Source organism: Notolabrus celidotus, chromosome 3 (genome assembly GCF_009762535.1).
Source record: "Notolabrus celidotus isolate fNotCel1 chromosome 3, fNotCel1.pri, whole genome shotgun sequence".
Taxonomy (NCBI): Eukaryota; Metazoa; Chordata; class Actinopteri; order Labriformes; family Labridae; genus Notolabrus; species Notolabrus celidotus.
In genome coordinates, this window is record NC_048274.1 from 10963600 (window position 1) to 10982769 (window position 19170).

At 41.1% G+C, this 19170-nt stretch overlaps 1 protein-coding gene across 1 annotated transcript in view; it reads right to left on the minus strand.

Annotated features, from left to right (window-relative positions):
• The window catches only part of LOC117810455 (amyloid-beta A4 precursor protein-binding family A member 2-like), a 53346-nt gene that overhangs the window by 1543 nt on the left and 32633 nt on the right, over positions 1-19170 (minus strand). The window contains exon 3 of the mRNA XM_034680302.1: positions 184-669. Within this exon, the coding sequence (XP_034536193.1) occupies positions 184-649 (466 nt within the window). The 5' untranslated portion in view covers positions 650-669. The remainder of the gene's footprint in view (positions 1-183; positions 670-19170) is intronic.

The window sequence follows — 19170 nt, forward strand, 5'->3', positions numbered from 1 at the left end:
CCTCGGACAGTCCTGCTTTATTTTGTTCCTGTGCATGCTGCTAAAAAATGAAAGTGCTTGAAATTTAAATGTTGTGTTTTTTGCTCCTACATCAGAAACAAGTGGAGGGGAAGACTGGATGATGAACAGTAGAGGATACAATTCATATCTGTGATCAGTAAAAAGTAATTATCCATAATTAACCGTCATTGTAGTCTTCATCGTCATCTGAAGTGTTATTAATGTAGTCAGAGCTGGAGTCGTCATCCAAGCTGTCAGCTCCACCGTGGAAGTCCACCACCTTGTGCTCGTGCACAGGTTCTGGCGTAGAGGGCGTTGCAGGCCGCTGGTCCTCCGGTTCTGCGTCTGCTGGGTTGCTGTACCCCTTCAGTTCCACCTCTGCGTCTGCGTCTGCTTCTGCACGGATGTGACTCACATCTGGAGACTTTGGAGGAGTGTATTGTGGCTTACCGGAATGAGGGAGGGGCTTCTGATTATGTGACTCTTTGGGGTAGCGGATTGGGCGTCGCCGAGGAGGGAGGGCTTTGGGTTCACATGACTCTGTAGGATATGGGTTGGGACAGGGGGCGAGGCCAGGAGCAGCCATACCGTTTCCTCCGCTGGGTCCCGGCCTCTTCCTGTGAGCCATGATTGGCTGCTTACAGGCCATGCATTGTTACTGGTTTGACCCTAAGAGAGGGAGACACAAACAAGGGGCACCACGTTAAAGCAAAATCAAATACAGTATTAAATTCCCCGTGAAACTGCATTCAAATTATAACAAGAGTGAGTTAAAAAACAAACAAACAAGGCTAAAGGTCGAAGCTTTTTGAACTTTTAAGACGAGTGGATTTGTGTTTAAGCAAGTAAAGAAGATTAATACCACCCTTCATGAAAATGACAAATGTGCAAACAGTAGATTCCTTTTATCAAACACCCACATCCTCAATGCAGACATTAAAACAGTCCCCCATTTATCATTCTCACTCATTCCCTGCACTTTGCATAAAGCTGCAACATAGTTTCAGTGGCTGACTAACAAATCAAGCACTGATCTACTTCTCCCACACTCACAGCAACATTCCCGTGGTTATTTAGCACAACTTTAACTTCAAGTACAACACAGTGGACTCAATGTGTTGTACTTGAAGTTAAAGTACAACACAGTGGACTCAATGAAACCCCTGAAGCTAAGCTGCAGAACAAAACACACAAAGGGCAGAGCACTGTCTGGGGATCCTGCCTTCACATGATGAACTTAATGTGACTCTGTCGGAGAGAGAATCAATAGTCTAATCAAGGTCATCTCCACATCGGTCCTGCATATGTGCCCAGATACAACTGGGTCTGCAGATGTCAGTCAAGACTTGTATTGATCCTTCAGAGGCTTGAAGGCTGAGGTTGGTCAACCTATAGGAGATAATAAAGTCTTGTCCACTGCTGCGCTGTGTTAAGTGGTTAAGACGTACACGGAAGAAACCAGACTGGGGGTTTTCATGAGATTAGAAACCAAAATGTAAAGCTTTTGGTTTCCATGTGAAGACTGTATAAATGATGGACGTAGTATCCGTGACGTCGCCCATGTGTTCCTGAGCGCTGTTTTGAAACCAATCATCTGCGGGAGCCATATTTGTAATGCTGAACTCAACCAAACTTAGTGTGAGGTAAAGAGGCGGGGTTTGAGCCTCCGAGCCAACAGCTATGTGTTCCTACCTGTCAATCAAGTCAGTCATGTCCTTATTTGGGCAAAAACTTGTAATCTTAATATCTTCTGAACTGTCACGTTAGAAAAAAAATCACCCCCGTACAGTGTGTACCGATAGAGAAATAAGCTACGTACACCGAAGCTGTTTTTTGAACCAGGCTGTAAACATGTTTATTAATGCTGCAAAGATCATCTTTTTTAAAATTGGTGTGTATGTGGTTTCTGGTGTTTCTGCAGCCAGCCTCGAGCAGATTCTCGATGAATTGCGGTTTATAACACTTCCGCATGGGCTTCATATTTTGAGACCGGAGGAAAACTTGAACCAGAATGTGAGTGCTATGAGAGTGGTCTAATGTTCTTTACTGTGGCCTGCCATTTAACAGGCAGCTACATAACCCAGATTGATCAACAAAGAGCAACAAAAAGTGGGCTTTGCAACAGCACCTGTTACAAGAACAGATATTAAGTGTTTGTGTCAGTGAGTTTGACTTTCCCTCATACAAGAAAAACTGATTTTACTTCCAAGGCATACACTACCAGTCCAAAGTTTGGAAACACCTTCTCATTCAAGGGTTTGTATTTATTTTAATTATTTGAAACACTGTAGATTAATACTGAAGACATCAGAAATACCTACAAAACAACCACTGATTAAAGCCATAAGAGCACATACTCTTAATATTTGCAACCAACTTCAAAAGTATGTGTTCAGTGTTCGAGCGTTTGCCCCATCATCCATTTTGTCGCCTTCACCACTCTGTTGTGCCATCCAGTTGCCATGAACAACTGCCCTCAGAGGGACATGTTGTTGCTGCTTTCCCCCGTTTTCCTTCAGCATAATTAGATTTTCCACCACCAGCGATTACACATGTTAATTAGCGCAGTGTGGCTGGGCACAAACACCTCTAAAACACAATGACACAAAGTACAAAAAGGAGCACCAACATGTGAACACAGTTGGTGTTTTCTACAGGTAGCCAAGTCGAGGTTGCATGGGCACACACAGCTTCATGGTGTCATATTGCAAAGACATGTTAGGATTTGGAGCATTTCCCATGAAGATTACTGACCCACACACATTTGTAAATGAACACACAGAGACAACATGGCCTGACATGGTTTACACACCTGATGAAATATGGCAGCAATTCATCTAATGAAGCAGTTTTGTTCATCATTTAAACACTCATAAGAAGGTTTAACTATCAACTTCCGACCCCAGCTTGTAAATATGGATGAAATACTGTCTCTTTCTCTTACCTGAGGTCTGGGCCTGGGATGAAGTATACAATAGCACTGCTTTCTGCTGTAACAACGGCCCCATCCTCCCTCCCTCCCTCCCATCTCTCCAAGCTCCTCCCTTCCCCCACCAGCTGCTACACAGCACCGACCTCCCTGACTCCTCCTCCTCCTCCTCCTCCCTCCTTCCGCTACATTATATCCCAGCATCCTCAGCGGAGACTGAGCCCCGCCTTGATTCCCCGGAGCTGAGGGTAAGGATTGGTAACTATTGGTAACTGCATCCCCTGGGGACTGATACCCTTTGACCTTCTCTTTGTTACCCTGCCTTGCTTAACAATTCCCCAATTTTCTGATGTAGTTTTCCTAAACTGTTGCTGTGTTTCTGTTTCACACCATCATGCAGTTTTCTTCTTCCACTGTTATAACAACTGTTTGGAAATCCTTGAAGTCCCTAACCAGGTGGCTTTTCCCAAATCTGTTTTGTTTGGCACGCATTTCAGATCTGGCAGTGTTTATTGAATTTGCATGCGTTTGTACACAAATGGTAATGCCATCATCAGGACACACAGGGGATCTGTCCAACCTGTTTGGCACTATTAGGAGCAGTACCAAATGAAGACTGGCACACAGGACAGCCATGTCTGCGCTCACAGGTTTTGTTTACATGCATTTTCATCCTGAACAAATACTGAAATTTGGGTTTCTGTTTTATTTGGGCTTAAAATATATCTTTAAAAAACAGTTCTGAATTCTCAATGCATTTATTGTGACTTTCCTTATGTGCACCACTGTGTTTGTCATGACTGCATGATCCTGAATATTCAGTGAGGTCAAAACTTTTAAAAACAAATTCAAGACCTTCCTTTTTATTCTCACTATGAACTGAGTCTTACTCTATCTTTCCTTATTTACTTATTATCTAGTTCAAATTTTAGTCTATTTTAAAAGTCAAACACTGCTTAATATTAGATAATAATAGAATAGATACATATCTATTTTATTTTAATTTGTATTAATTTATGAATTTATTGTGGACTATTTCATTATTTATTTAGTTATTAATTTAATCTTATCATTTTATTCATTATTTAAATTCATTTATATATTCTATGTACGTCTACATTTTATTGAATATAAGTATTTATAATTAATTCCAGCTATTTTTAGGGATTAAATCTCAGAATTTTAATATTTTATTCTGTTTTACTTTGGTGTATTTACTTTTACTGTAGCATCTTAGTTTCTCTTACTGGCTTAATCTTTTAGTGTTTTATTGTCTCATTAATTAATTTTATTTTGGTGAGTTTAATTGCCTATCTTGAGTTTTAACATCTTATTTTACCTCCAGTGCTTCCTCATTAAGATATCATGATAGGATTTCCTCTTTCCTCTTTTCTTCTTTTTTTTATATCATGTTCTTTACCATGTGTATGGATTGTGGGATAGGTTTAGGGGTGGAGGTGGGGTTGGGTTTGGGGTGAGGTTTTTGTATTTTTAATTTGTTCTACTTCATTACTACTATTATTGTTATTGTTGTTTGTACAGCATTGATTGATTGAAATTGCTCAACAAAATAGTCTTTGTTTGACTCGGATTCTGCTCTGTCCATTCACAGCTGCTTCACATTTAAACACCTGTTTGGAAACTAACCAACACACCGCTGAGCACTTCCTCTATCAGCTGGAGTCGTGTAATGGTGAAGCTGAATTGGCGCTGAAGGCAGTCAGACGAACCTGTCTCTCTTTATCAATGATGTCCTCAATTGCAGTGCAGTCTCCTTCTTATTCACTTCAGTATTTCTATTCTTCTTTCACAAATCATAAACCACAGAGAGGCGAGACAACAAGAGCTTAGCAGTGCCATTTGCAATTATTTCTTCAGAGGTATTATTTCCTTGTTAGGAGATTAGTTTAATTCATAGTAGCAGCGACATGATTGGTTTATTTGTTTGTATTTTTTGTCTCAGGGACACATTTTCAGACTTATTTAAGGCACAGACTTTGATAGGTGCACATCAAACAGGAAAGTTTAATCAATCATTTGATGACTTTTGCTTCGACAAGCAGCCTTATCATTTTTTGTAAAGTTACATCTTAAGCCTTTTGTAACTCACTGACTTTTATCTCATACAAGTGAGTTTTCTCTGAAGGTTGTTTTTCTTATACGTGTTGTACTCCGCTCTACTCAGTGCGATAAATGAGGTGCATGAATTTGCTTTCTTCTGTTCAACAGCGAGGACCTTGTGATTTCATGGTAAGCGTCATAAACTCTTAGCTTAGCTCTCTAATGCATCACAATAAGTCCTCGTTGAAGATAGTGTTATATAGATGTGGGCTCCTGCTCCAAGGTCTCTAGGGTATTTTAAATTTGTGTCTGAGTTAGTCTGTCCTAGGCAGGCTGTTTCACTGTGTTATGCATAATGTATGCAGGGATATGCTCAAGCCACCTGGGAGCCTGAACAGAGATGGAGTGGCTTCAGGAAATGAATCAATGATTGGTGCAAAAAAAAATAAAAAAAATCAGGATTCAGCTGGCTCCATGACTTTACATTTTCTTTCTGTAACAACCTACCTGCACACACACACACACACACACACACACACACACACACACACACACACACACACACACACACACACACACACACACACACACACACACACACAGTATCTGTCTCCCACATAAAGGCCTTGAAATGTAGGCAAGCTGTTATGCTCATCACTAAAAATGTCTTGACACACAAACACACACACACACACACACACACACACACAAACACACATGCACACACACACACTAGTATTACTATTAGCGAAACACCAGCCTGCCTCCCTGCCTGTATCCCAACTGTCTGTTTTAAACTGCATCTGGGGACTACTTGTGTGAGGCTGTCTCCCCTGACGGACCTATTCATGTCTGCCACAAAACGCTTCATCTGCAGTAAAATGAAGCTTAAAATTAACCTCAGACACCCCCCCTCTGTTGAGCAGATACATGTCTTTAAAGTGAGTGTGTTTGTTTCTGAAAGCCGGACCGAGGAGAGGACAGAGGGCGAGAGGAGCAGTGTGAAATAAGCAGATGGCTTGGTCAGAGTGTGGGCCTCGGGAATACTAATGCTTCCCTGCACTGAATTCTAAGTTATGACCTCTGTTCACACCGCTGAATTAGACAGTCAGGCTTCAACAGCGAAAAGACAAGACGAAGCAGAAGAGGGTCTTTTGGCCTGCAGAGTGTTAAAGAAGAACAATGAAGAGAGGAGATTATTAGTCAAACTGGAGCATGGCTTTTCAAGACGTCTTTAAAATGGAAGAAGACAAAAATAAGAATATCTACTAATTCTGTAAGAACAATTCCTCTTAGGGTGTGGGAAAGTAATTATCCAAACGACTGAGGTATTTAAGTGTGAGATGATAACATGGCACAGCAATGACCTGTCTCCTACTTTCCAGTGTTTCTCAGTATAACCGTGCTGAGAAACAGAAAAAGACGGTCTATTATTAATCAACTCTCGGTGGCATCAAATGTTGACGTGACTACGAAAGAAATCTGTTTGCTGAATTAATCATTCAAACATATTTAAATAAGTCACTGAGAGATTAGATCATTTCAGGTCATTTTTAATGAGGCCTCTCAATTGGAAGAGTAACAAAAGAAGTGTTTTGATGATGATGTGAAGTCGCATGGGATCATGGGAGTTGTTGTTTGCATAGTTCAGAGGCGAAGGAATATCTCAAAATACATAGATCTTCTTTTATCTTTAGACATCTTGCAGATATTGTATCTTCTTCTAAAAGGTTGATTTATAATCAATTCATAAAGCATGGTTTCACCGTCCTCCCTCCTTCTTTGTTTCAAGTCTGAACATAAAATCACTCCAAACAGTTGTATCCTAAAAGCAGAAATTTGAACACTGATGAGATAACATCCTAAACCCTCTAGTCAAGGCCTGCAGGTTGATGCCGGGGAGGTGGTGGAGTTGAAAGTCTGAGCGCAGTGCGGGTGCAGGGCAGCGGTGGCAATGACAGAGTAGAGAGAGAGACTGCAAATCTTGCAGCTTAGAAAGAAATGCCCGGCCAAATTGAGAGGATACGTTTGCCAAGTGATTGTGGAGAGTGATGCATGTCAAGTGAGTAAATAGTACAGCTGGAGTTGCCTGCCTGAACTAGCCCTCGGGCGTTGCTCCATGGAGTACTGACAAGCGGTGAAGTTCACTTCTACACAAGTTCAGCGACTGGCTGTGAGCAAAAACAAGATTTTAGGATGCTGTTAAGATATTCCTGAGAAAAAATATATATTCAAATACTGTTATAAGTTGGGAATTTGATTGTTGTTTTGTTCATATTCTGTCTATTTAAAGCATTTAAAGTATGAAAAGTGCTTTACAAATAATGTCTGACTGATTGTTCCATTTATTTAACTGAATGTACTTTTGTAACTTGCAACTGGTCTGGCTAAATGAAGCCACAATGGTTGAAACTGCCTGCTATGTCAGTATATTTAACATGCTTGATTACTAATATAGAACTATTAAAAAAATATTTGAACAAAGATATCAGTCATAAGCTAGTTTTGATATTTTTAAGGGAGCCATTAAAAACGTTTGTTGTGAGGATGTAGTGGCTTGCTTTTGCCAATAGAAAGAAAACCTATAAGCCACTGAGGGGCTGCTTTACTGGGACTCAGTTGACGCGTCCTCCTCTGCAGGATGGATGAATGAATGACGTCCAAACTCCGTACATTGACATCAACGGGTTTATTATACAACGACACACAATAAAGGCTCAGCCGATCAATCCACACTTACATCTACTATGAATTTGCGGAATAAAGGCATAAAGCTATTGTACAAGAGACGATGACAAAGATAAAGAAGACGGCGAAGACAGCAAGGGTCAAAAACTGTATGCTACCTGGTAGGCAGCTCACCTGCTACTAATTGGGTCTTCTTCCCTATATGCATTCTACACCTGGCTTGACACACCCGCCACACAAGTGCATCAAACAAAGTAAACAGTCCACACATAATATTGACACACATATGGCCCTTACAAGGATATTAGATATTAGAACCTCATCTTCTTTATCTCTCAGCTATGATAAATAATTAATTCTCATTGGTCTGTACTCCATAGCAAAGACCTATTATCTTCAACAGCACAGTATCTTTTCTTCTGTTTTTATCACCATAAACAAACATACCAACGTTAAATTCACCAAACTTCTTCTGGAACTCTGATATGAGTACAGATATGGTGGTTCCATTTCCATTTCACCTTGGAAGTCGGAAAGTCCAAGATACAAGTCGAGTACTGAAAGTCATAATTCCAAGTCACAAACTCGGATGAACTTTAGTAACCCCAACACAAAATTCAAGATGGCTGCCCCCTTGGTGAAAAGCTTTACTTTTAATACTGTTTATTAGCAAGGTAGTCTTGTTTAGTGTAATGAAATCAATCGCACTAATAGTATCCTGCAAGTTCTATCTGCGGACATGTTATCGTGTCGTGTTTGCAAGTCATAGTGTGTCGTTATCACTTGGTACTAGCTAACAATGCTAGCAACACCAGGAGCTAACTGGTAAACAACTTTTCAACTTGTAATTGGAAGGCAGTCAATTCGGACGTGACGTCATTCCCAGCTCCAACATTCGTATTCCGAGGTAAATTGAACGCACCATCATCCTGCATGAGTTTGTGATTAGAGCAGTATAAATAGCAACAATCTGTGTTTTTGACAGTGCACCATTATAATGGTTACAGCACCAAGAATATTAATAGTGGAGCGCCGCCTGCAAGCTAGTTCAGGCAGACAACTCAAGCTGGACTCATTCACACTGACGTGTCATCATCCTCCCTATCAGCCTACTCAGCACCCTCTCATTTGGCGGTCTATTTAAGCTGCAAGTCTCCCTGTCTCTGCCTCTGCTTAGTAAGTGCTCCTGCTGTCCTGCTCAGTGCTGTGTGCAAACTTTGTACCTCCCTCCTCCCCGGCATCCACCTGCAGGCTCCGAGGGGGGGTTAGTCCTATCTCATTACTCCTCAATGTCTGTATTTAAATAATCTACGAGGAGTAATGAGGTTCGGAGCCCATACGTCAGACACAATACTGTATGCTGCAATAAACTTTATCTTAAGTAAACGTAAGTTGTCTGACTGAAATACATTTTATTTATATAGCACTTATCATAACGGACGTTACAAGGTACTATACATCATAAAAAAAACAACCAATAATGAACTAATCAAGACGGGGAGACATATTGAACAAACAAGACATTAGGAATTTGAATCATATCCACCCACTTGAAGAAGTCTAGTTAATTTGACACCTGTCAGTTTAGACATGGGGAAAGAAAGCAAAGAAAATGGCTGGAGAAGTTTAAGACAAAAACTGTGGGCAGAGATATCTCTGAACTTGAATATTACACATGAATTAACAATTAATGGATCACAGTATGGAAGATGACCGTGTTTGAGGACTGATAAATGAAAATAAAGTGTCACAGTGGCAAGGCAGAAAAACTCAAGCATGGCGATGATTCATGTGACCCTGTTCATCTTGTTTTACTTCAATCACTAACAATAGCTTTGTAAGTGTGTTTTGTGAAGGCTGCACAGTTAACTATCACTGGAGGCAGCTCTAACTGTGAGCATTATCTTCAGTATCATAATTTTTTAATTATTAAAACATTTTCCTGGTCAATATTTGGTGCACAATTATTGATTCTTTATGTTGGCATCCGTGTCACAAGCAGGATGATGTTTGGTGAGTTATAGCACTGCCTTGCGTGAGGTCTCCTGCTCACCCTGTCAGGTTTTCAATCAGCGACAACAACCAGCTCACAAAGCACTATCTCTATACAACAGTAGTGCTGACATCCATATAAATACAGTTACAAATACTGTTCAGTATGCCTATGTGTCTGTATGTGCATATAATGTGTTCTTAATGACTAATACGTTCTCATTTTCTCCTCAGGGTCAAGCCGTACCTCTGCTTGAGGCTTATTTTTCACGACAAGCAAAGAAGCATAATAATAATAAGAACGCTCTGCTGAATATAAAGCTAAAAGCCTTCAAACAGGGATTGAAAATGGAGGAGTTCACTGTCAGTTTGCAGAGAGAGAGTGTGATAATGGGGAGAAAGAATCTTCTCCATTTCATTTCTTTTAAAGATGGAGACCTGGCTTCCTGCTGATACTCAGCACAGAGGAAATTGCTGTTTCAATTGAAGTGTGCTGTCTGCTGGGTGCTCTCTCTCTCTCTCTCTGGAGCACAGACAGGAACCCACAAGCAGAGAGTCACTGACAGAATATACAGTTTAGTGCTTAGAAATGGTATGTAAAATACTGTTGTTGTACACAGACGCCTTCATAAATAAAACTCTGTTCCAAACACCCCTTTTCAAAAAGAATCCTCTGGGTTTTATGGAGGATAACCTCATCCTAACCAAGTAACACCACCTTTAAAGGGAGAAGAAGAGGCTAGTTCATTTTTTGGAGCCGCTTTAAATTCAAGGTAGACCCTGTGTTAAATACTTGATTCTGATTGGTCTAAACCCCTTCACAGGGACAACCTGATCTCACACAGATGGAGTCAATTAGCAGAAAGGAGTTTGGCATGTTTGTAAAGTTTATGATTTCATATCTTTTTCCATGTTAACCTCTGCAAACAACAAGGAGGATATTTTCTATATTACTCTCAATATGTTGTGGGAGCACAGAATTGAGTCGTGGTTAATGGCTGACCAGTCAACGGCCAGCAAGTCGGCTGATAAGAACACCAACGCTATGGAGGTACTACCAACCGTCATATCCAAGGATCTATTTTTTCTAAAAGCATAAACAAATCATGTTTAAATTAGTGCTTAGTAGGAATTTGTTAGTATCTTTAGTTGGTACTAAGAGTAATAAGCAGGATGATTTATGTGAGTGGGTCGTTACCAAGCGGCATCCTCCGGGCACAAGAAATGAAGACAATGAGGAAGTGTTAAAAACGGAAGTTCCTTGAGTGTCCACTTGAAGCTGGCTGCAGAAGCACCAGAAACCACATACACACCCATTCAAAAGAGACGATCTTTACATCAGAAATAAACATGTTTACAGCCTGGTTCAAAAAAACGGTTTAAGTCTGAATATCTCATTTCTCTGTCGGCACACACTGTACAGGGGATGAACTTTTTCATAACTGAGCAGTTTAGAAGATGTTAAGATTAGGAGTTGTGTGTAATGAGAGGCACAGCTGACTTGATGACAGGCCGGGACACTGTAGCTGCTAGCGAGGGGGCTCAGAGCCCGCCTCACACGAGCTCAACAGAAGTTAGGTTGAGTTAAGTATTTTCAATATGGCACCCGCCGACGATAGGCTTCATAAACAGATGGGTGACGTCACAGATACTATGTCCTTTTATTATAGTCTATGGTTGTTACGCAAAATAGAAGCCCTTTAGGAAGAACGAGGCCTGTCTTCAAACATCAGCTGTGCCTTATTCACAGTTGTTTCAAAGCACTATGATGGGATCTAGCCCCTTGCAATTACAATAAACCATCATGACTGTTATCAGCATGCAAGTACCTCATACATCAATTAGAGCATGATGTTGAATTAAAGAGAAGAGAGTCCAACTGACCTGTTTATATAAGTCGTTAGAGGTAGGACACATTATCAGAATCAGTCCTTGGCCAATGATCTAGATTACAAAAGAGTAAATGGCGCCTCTGAAGAAAGTGTCAGCAGGGTGAAAGTAGTAAGCCAAGCAGCTATTGTCTTTTATATTCCACTAATTTGCAGCTAAATTAGAAAACATCAGCAAACCAAATGAAGAGCACCAAAGAAATGTAACGTAATGAAATGTGTCCAAAGAGCAGCAGGAACACAACAGTTGGTTATGACCTGTAAATCTGGATTTTCTGCGACACTCATTATTTGAAACTTTAAATTTAGTGATGCATGAAACAATAACCGCCTGTCACGAAGCTGCCATCCATCATCTTTACGAGGGTCAGCTCTGATCACGTGATCTTGTAATGACTTAACTGTATAACATCAAACTACCCTCACAACGCTTCCACGCCATTAAATGCACGTTGATGTACTGCGTAATAACCTGACTGCACTGAGTGATGCTGCTTGTAAATAAAGAAAAAAGGCACAATCAGAGAGAGAGAGACGGAGCGAGAAAATGAGTTTCCCTCTCAGCTGTCTCATTGAGATTCAGCGTTTGTTCTCCCAGCAGCCTCCCACTCGCTTCAGGACGACGACAACAAGAGGGCATGGGGGACAGGAAGAGGAGGCAAACGCAGGAACTTGGTGAGCAGCAGGAATGGCACAGGACCACAGAAACGCATCGCTTGCTCCTCCGCGCCATTCTGCCCGCCAATGTCCATCTCGCCACTTCCAAGCACACCACAGGCACACCCTCCTCCTTCACCCTTGACTGTTACCATAGCAACTCTTTGTTTTCCGGCACATTCTCTCAGAGGAGGACCGTCTCAGCCAATCGTCAAATAACCCTTTCAAGACACCAAACACACACACACACACACACCAACACACACACACACACACACACACACACACACACACACACACACACACACACACACACACACACACACACACACACACACACACACACACACACACAATTCAAACAATGCTACTGTGCTAATGTGGCCTTTTTATAGCGGTTTTGGAAACATAAGAAACAGCTTCTCCTTCGGTGTCAGCTGTGTTGAGTGAATTTGCTCCTCAAGAAAAATGGAGGCAGAATGAATCCACCAGATGGACATTTTTCTTTCTGAGTGGGCAAGCATCAATGGGCCATATTTTCTAGCTCCAAGCAGAAAAGAAAAAAAAAACCCTCCATAAAGACTCAGTGGTAGAAAATGGTTTACAAAACAGCCATTAAGGGGAAGGAGACCTCGCCAGTGATACACAGAACTGAGGGAGCTGCACTGCAAACAATGCAAACACTATCAGATCTCACTCCTGGATAAATATAGAGGGAATATAGTTCTCTGCTTTTTTGTGTATTTGGTGCTTCATGCTCTCTAGCCCATTAGCTGCAGGGATGTTGAAGTCAGTCAGTCAGCATTTGGGAAAGCAACTGTTAGGGAAATCGTCCCTCATTTTTTTTTGACATTTCTGATGCCCAGGCTACAGAAACCTAGTGCATTCACTGGAGAAAAAAACCCTCTGCTCTGTTTTTCTGAATTATCATGTTATTTACCTCAGAATTACGAGAAAAGTTCTCTTAAATTAAGAAAAATTCTGCTCCTAAGTATTTCGGATTTATGCTACTTTTTTTTCTGGATAAAAGAATTTAGATTAGATTAGAACTTTTATTTGTCCGCAATGTAGAAAATTGCCTTCAGCTTCACAGACAAACAGACAATACAACATTTTTAGACACGAACAGAAAAGGCCCTTAGGATTCTTCCTGGTGATGGCCAGCAGAATTTCTTTAAGGAGCTAGAATAAAATATGGAGTATAAAAATATAAAACATATCCATACATGAAGCACAGGGTCAGCAGCAGAGCCGCGCCCCCAATCGATACCTTCTGCTCTGTTATTCTGAATTAACGAGATACCGCTACTGTTAAATCCCAACAGCACCTTACGGCCACACATGGATGTAAACATGCCCTGGTGGTTAAGTGTAATCCAATTGTATTGACTTTGGTTCACTACCAGTCAACAGTTTGGAAACACCTTCTCATTCTAGGGTTTGTATTTATTTAGTTTTTTGAAACACTGTTGATTAATACTGAAGACATCAAAACTATAAAAGAACATATATGGGTTTATTTAATTAACAAAAAAGTGTTAAACAAAGCAGAATATGTTTTATATTTTAGATTCTGTAAAGTAGCCCCCTTTTTCCTTCATGACAGCTTTACACACTCTTGGTATTCTCTCAGTCTGCTTCATGAAGTGGTCTCCTGGAATGGTTTCTAATTAACATGAGCCTTGTCCAGAGTTCATTTGTAGAATGACTTGCCTTCTTAATGTGTTTGAGACCATCAGTTGTGTTGTTCAGAGGTAGGGTTAGTACACAATGGATAGTCCTAATGATGTAATCCATATTATGGAAAAACCACATTGCTTCATAGTTTTGATGTCTTCAGTATTAATCTACAATGTTGAAATTAATTAAAATAAATAAAAATCATTGAATGAGAAGGTGTGTCCAAACTTTTGACTGGTAGTGTAGATGATATTGATATGAGTTTGTCATCTTTGTGTGGCAACTGAGGACTTTGCAGTATTTTAGCCGTAAGGCCTGTTCTGACCTGCAGCACGTTGCAGCATTCCTCCAGGATCAGCTGAGCAGATATGGTTTCATGGATATAAGACGATGCATCTGAAATGCATTCAAGCTGGCTACGTGGTGACTCAAGAGACAATTGCTTAAAATAGTGGATCCCTACGGAGTGCAACTGAGGCGCTGGTTATCTTGTTAATTCAGAAAAATGGAGCAGATTTTTTTTCTCATGTGAATGCAGACTGATGGTCTTCAAAATAAAAAAATATTTAGCCAATGATTTCTTCACTGTCACTGTTTTTACTTCAGAAAATAGAAAGAAACTTGACATTTTAGATTGCTATCAAACACATTCACGTTCCCCTGAAAAGCTTTTGGTTTCCCATGATCCTCTCTTCTTACAAACTACACTGCTAAGAATTAAAAGTGACAAAAAGGACATCTGTATCCTGCTGTTTTCTTTGATCTTAAAGTCAACAAATCAGTTTAATGAAGAAAAAAGTCTGATATGTTATTAACTGGAGTAAAAACACACCATGTTTTCGTACACATGCTGCATGTGACTACAAATATTCCACCAGAGCAAACTATCAATCAGCTGTGTGAACACATTCTTCAGTGTTATGCTCTGATGCTGGACAGGTGGCACATGGGGCTCGGTTGGCCTACATTTTAAAAAGGGAACATGAAATAATCTCTAAAGTTTGCCTGGCAACAAGCCTGGCTAGCTAAACACAGCTAAATGGTCCCAGAGGGAGAGGGATACTGGGGCGATTTCACAGGGTTTAATTGAAGCTGTCAGCTGGGTTCGGCTGCTAATAAAAGGCAATGAGTGAGAGTGTGAGACGTATAGAAAGCCAAGGCTTTTCATTTTATTCAACCTAATTAATTTCAGGTAAAGCAGTCGAGGCAGTCACTACTATAATACACATAAATTATTGAGACCACCACTGCTGCTAACACATTAGCATCTGGGAAAGCTTTGTTGTTTTTTCATTTAATGAGAAATCCTCCCACATCCTTCTTTCCAAAAACCTGACAACTAAATAAATGGGTATTAATCCTATGGCCAATAAAGAAGTGGGGAGATAATAAAGATTATAGAGATGTTGCTAATTGAAGTCTTTTGTTCATCCCGCTGATATATGAAGAATAAACATGCCAGAGAACACAAATCTTCATGTTTTATTTTGTTTGATGGGGATTAGTCTTTTTCGCCCGAGCTCTCACAAAACAGGATTACCATTATCTTGTTTCCAGCTGTGGTGGTATCAGTAAATTATGACATAACTATCAACATCTTTGGTGCACGATACTAAAGTGAAGGAGGTCGTACTGTATTTTCAAAAATGCATTCATAATGCATAACCTTACATTTGTTATGAGCACAAATTTCCAACCTGTTGCAAAAATATACATATCAGCCCAGAGGCTTCAATACAGCTGATATTTTCCTAAAACCAAAGGAAAACAATAGTTAAACAAAGCCAAATAACCTGCATTAGCTATCCCTTGTGCCAGTGTTTTAGATAATAGCAACACATTTTATATTTGACATCTTTGCCATATTTAATGCAGGAGGAAGTTCTGCAGATCAACATTCACACCTCACTTCGCACCAGGCTAATGCAATTCAAGATAATCAATAGAATTTATTGGACACCATCTAGCTTATTTAGGGCTAAGCTTAAAGGGGACCCAATGTGCTGGAAGTGCCCTGACCATGGTCACTCAATACACTAGACTATTACACTTTTTTCTTCTTCTTCTCTTTCTTTTCTTGAAGAACGGAGCAGAACCGCCGGACAGCTGGAGTCATGTGGCTGAGGTTTTCCTGCGGTAATTACTGAATCAAGGATTCTCCTCCTTCTCTCCTCATCCATGTTGTCTTTATGTTCCTCTGAAAACCTCTGACCTGTTGACTCCAGGCCTGGCTCCGCTCATCATGACGGTTTGTTGTTGTAGTTAAGTGAAATACGATCTGGTGATAACACAGAATGTTTTATTCTGAAAATTAACCGGATGTTTTAATTTTGTTTTGGTGCCTGACTTCCTGTCCCGCTCGATCTGCTCTGTTGAGATTGATGCATCCGGCAAAAATAGAAGTCTTGTGTATCTGATCCAGAGGGCTCTGGAGCGCAACCGAGCAGATCCAGTGGAAGTTAACGCATTCACTAAAAATACGGATCAGACATGGACCCAGTGGAATCTGTCCGTTACCTTGCTAAAAACATGTTTTGTTTTAGACTTCCTGTCCCACTCCATCTGCACTGTTGAGGTTGATGCGTCGTGCTCCGGCATCCGGCAAAAGTAGAAGTCTTGGGTATCTGATCCAGAGGACTCTGACCTTCCGGATCAGAAATGCAGCTGGAACGCAAGGAGTGGATCCAGTGGAAGTTAACATATTGACTTAAAATACGGATCAGACATGGATCCAGTGGAATCTGTCCGTTACCTTGCTAAAAACATGTTTTGTTTTGGACTTCCTGTCCCGATCCATCTACTCTGTTGAGATTGATGCGTCGTGCTCCGGCATCCGGCAAAAATAGAAGTCTTGCGTATCTGATCCTGAGGGCTCTGGTGTGCTGGATCAGAGACAGAGTTCGCTAAAACTCTGAGTGTTACATCGTATTCATTTCAGACATCATCCTCAGGGCTAATTAGACCACCTGTGAATCTCTTTAAACACTGAGTTGAATTGGGGGTTTGGTAACTGTTTTCCCACATTTGCTTCTTGTCTCAAGGAGACATTTCTAAACCCTGGAATGAGTAAAGACACATAAAGAAATGTAGCGGTGAGACCAGCAGTAATCTCACACCATACAGTCCTCTGAAAACAGCTATAGAGCAGAATGGTCAATAACGCTGCCCATACTGTTCTCCTGAATTGACACTTAACGTCCAGAGAGATGAAGGTGAGGGCTGCTCCCTGGCTGACACAATGGTCCACCTCATCCCTCAGTTACAGATCCTTTACAATCCTGCTCCTCACTGACCTCTCTCCAGAAACAGCTCACTCTAATCCTCATCCCTTGTCAACTTTTAATCAACAGCACTTATTTCTCAGAGGTCTTTCGTCTCATAGCCTCCGTCAAGTCCTTTCACACCCAAACAACAGCAGCTGCTTGAAACCGCAGAACCAGGTGACTTCTTTGTAACAACAGGCCATAATGGACGTCTGACAGCTGCCTCATAATTGCATCTGGACCGGACAATACAAAGCTATATACTAGTCAGCGCCGACATCAGACCACAGCAAAAAACAGCGTGTACCTCCACACCCACAGAGCTGTCTTCCACATTGACAGAATCCTCAGGAAATGTTAATAATATTCATTGAATTCAGTGATGGTCATTGTATTCAGTTGACAGCACAGAACAGAGCACGCAATATTGGGCTGGGAAATATCCCCTTATCTTGTTGAGAGACAGACAGGCAGAGTGGTAACGGCCCAGTCCGCTAATGCAGTTTGGTGGCAGGCACATGAAATAACTTCTGGGTTCGGTCAATCACGAAAGCCCCCGGGGAAAACAGAAGGAAAATATTCATCAGGTTTCACAACACACACACAAATGCACTGTCGTACACACTCCATCAACCCTAGCCTGCATTTTCCACATCTATATATACACGTCTAGGCTAAATGCATTTGTGACTAAAATGCCTGGAAAACAACAGACCAAAGTGTTGACTGTTATTAACCGTGAATTGAAAACAAAGCATGCTTTTCCATTACCACATATCCATTGTTCCTGTGCCCTTGAGAAATACAATACGGTTGAGTGTCTGACTCTTCTTTGCTTTGCAGTGATGTGATTTGCAAGACCAGCCTGCACGTGTCTGCACATCCTGAAAACAGAGCATGAGAGCTTGCACTGTGCAAAGCTTTGTGTGAGTTTTTTTGTTTGGTTTCAGTATCACTGCTGGCCAGCTGACAGGCGGAGGATTAATCACGCAAACAGCGCCTGCACGGCCGCACAGAGGAGCAGCGCCACTTCTGATGAGAACAAAAGACAGATGGACACAAAGAGGCTCAGGTTTGATTATCAGTCCAGTCCATGCTGCACCGTCATCTGTATGTGCATGAATATGTGTGTGTGTAAATTTGTTTATTTGGATCTGTGTAGTGGAGCTAACTGTTGACACAGTGGATCTATTTTGTCGCCTCACTACCACAGTGTGGTATGTTCATTTGTGTACATGTGTGAAATTGTCACATCAATCTTGCTGAAGCAGTGGCAGGTTCAGGCGGGGGGGGGTGTCACACCTCCCAGCATCCATGATGCTTTACTGAACCCAAGGGAAACACACCGAGTCAAGCTGTAAGATTGAAATCTACCCACCTCCACTCTCCTTACAAACACAAAGCACACCCTCATGTTGCAGAAGCAGCTCTGAAAGAGCAGTTGGACACTCGTACATCAAAACATGACAACATCATTCTTGTGTGTTGCATAATCTAAAATGTTGTCTTTTCTTTTTAAGTGCATTTACTTTTGAGAGAAAGATGCCATCTGTGTGTCTCTTCATATCAACTATAAAGCTATGCTAATAAGGCGGGGGATCTTTTAAAATGTGCAGGGTTGAAGAAAACAAGACGACAACATCAGAGAAGGAAGAGCAGTTCGACAGAGAGAAGGCAAGTCTGCTATGTAATAATGTATGATTCAAAGCTATTCTAAGATTGTGGATTGCTAAACCTAGATTTCTTTGGGGAAATCTGGCTCAGAGTGCTCGGAGGAAACTGTGCCAAGCAGGAACACAGTCAGCGCCTGGGTTTGGTAATGAGGCTGGCTCCTGCTTGGTGTTAAACCTAGACAAGGTGGGAGAACATGTATCTGTTCGGACTTGGCATCATAACGTTGCATCTGTTCTGTTTGCTGTAGTTTGATGAGTGAATGTCGAGGTGGTGCAGACTAGCTCAGAGAGTAGACCTGATCACGGTGTACGGAGATACATCTTTAGTTTTACTTCTC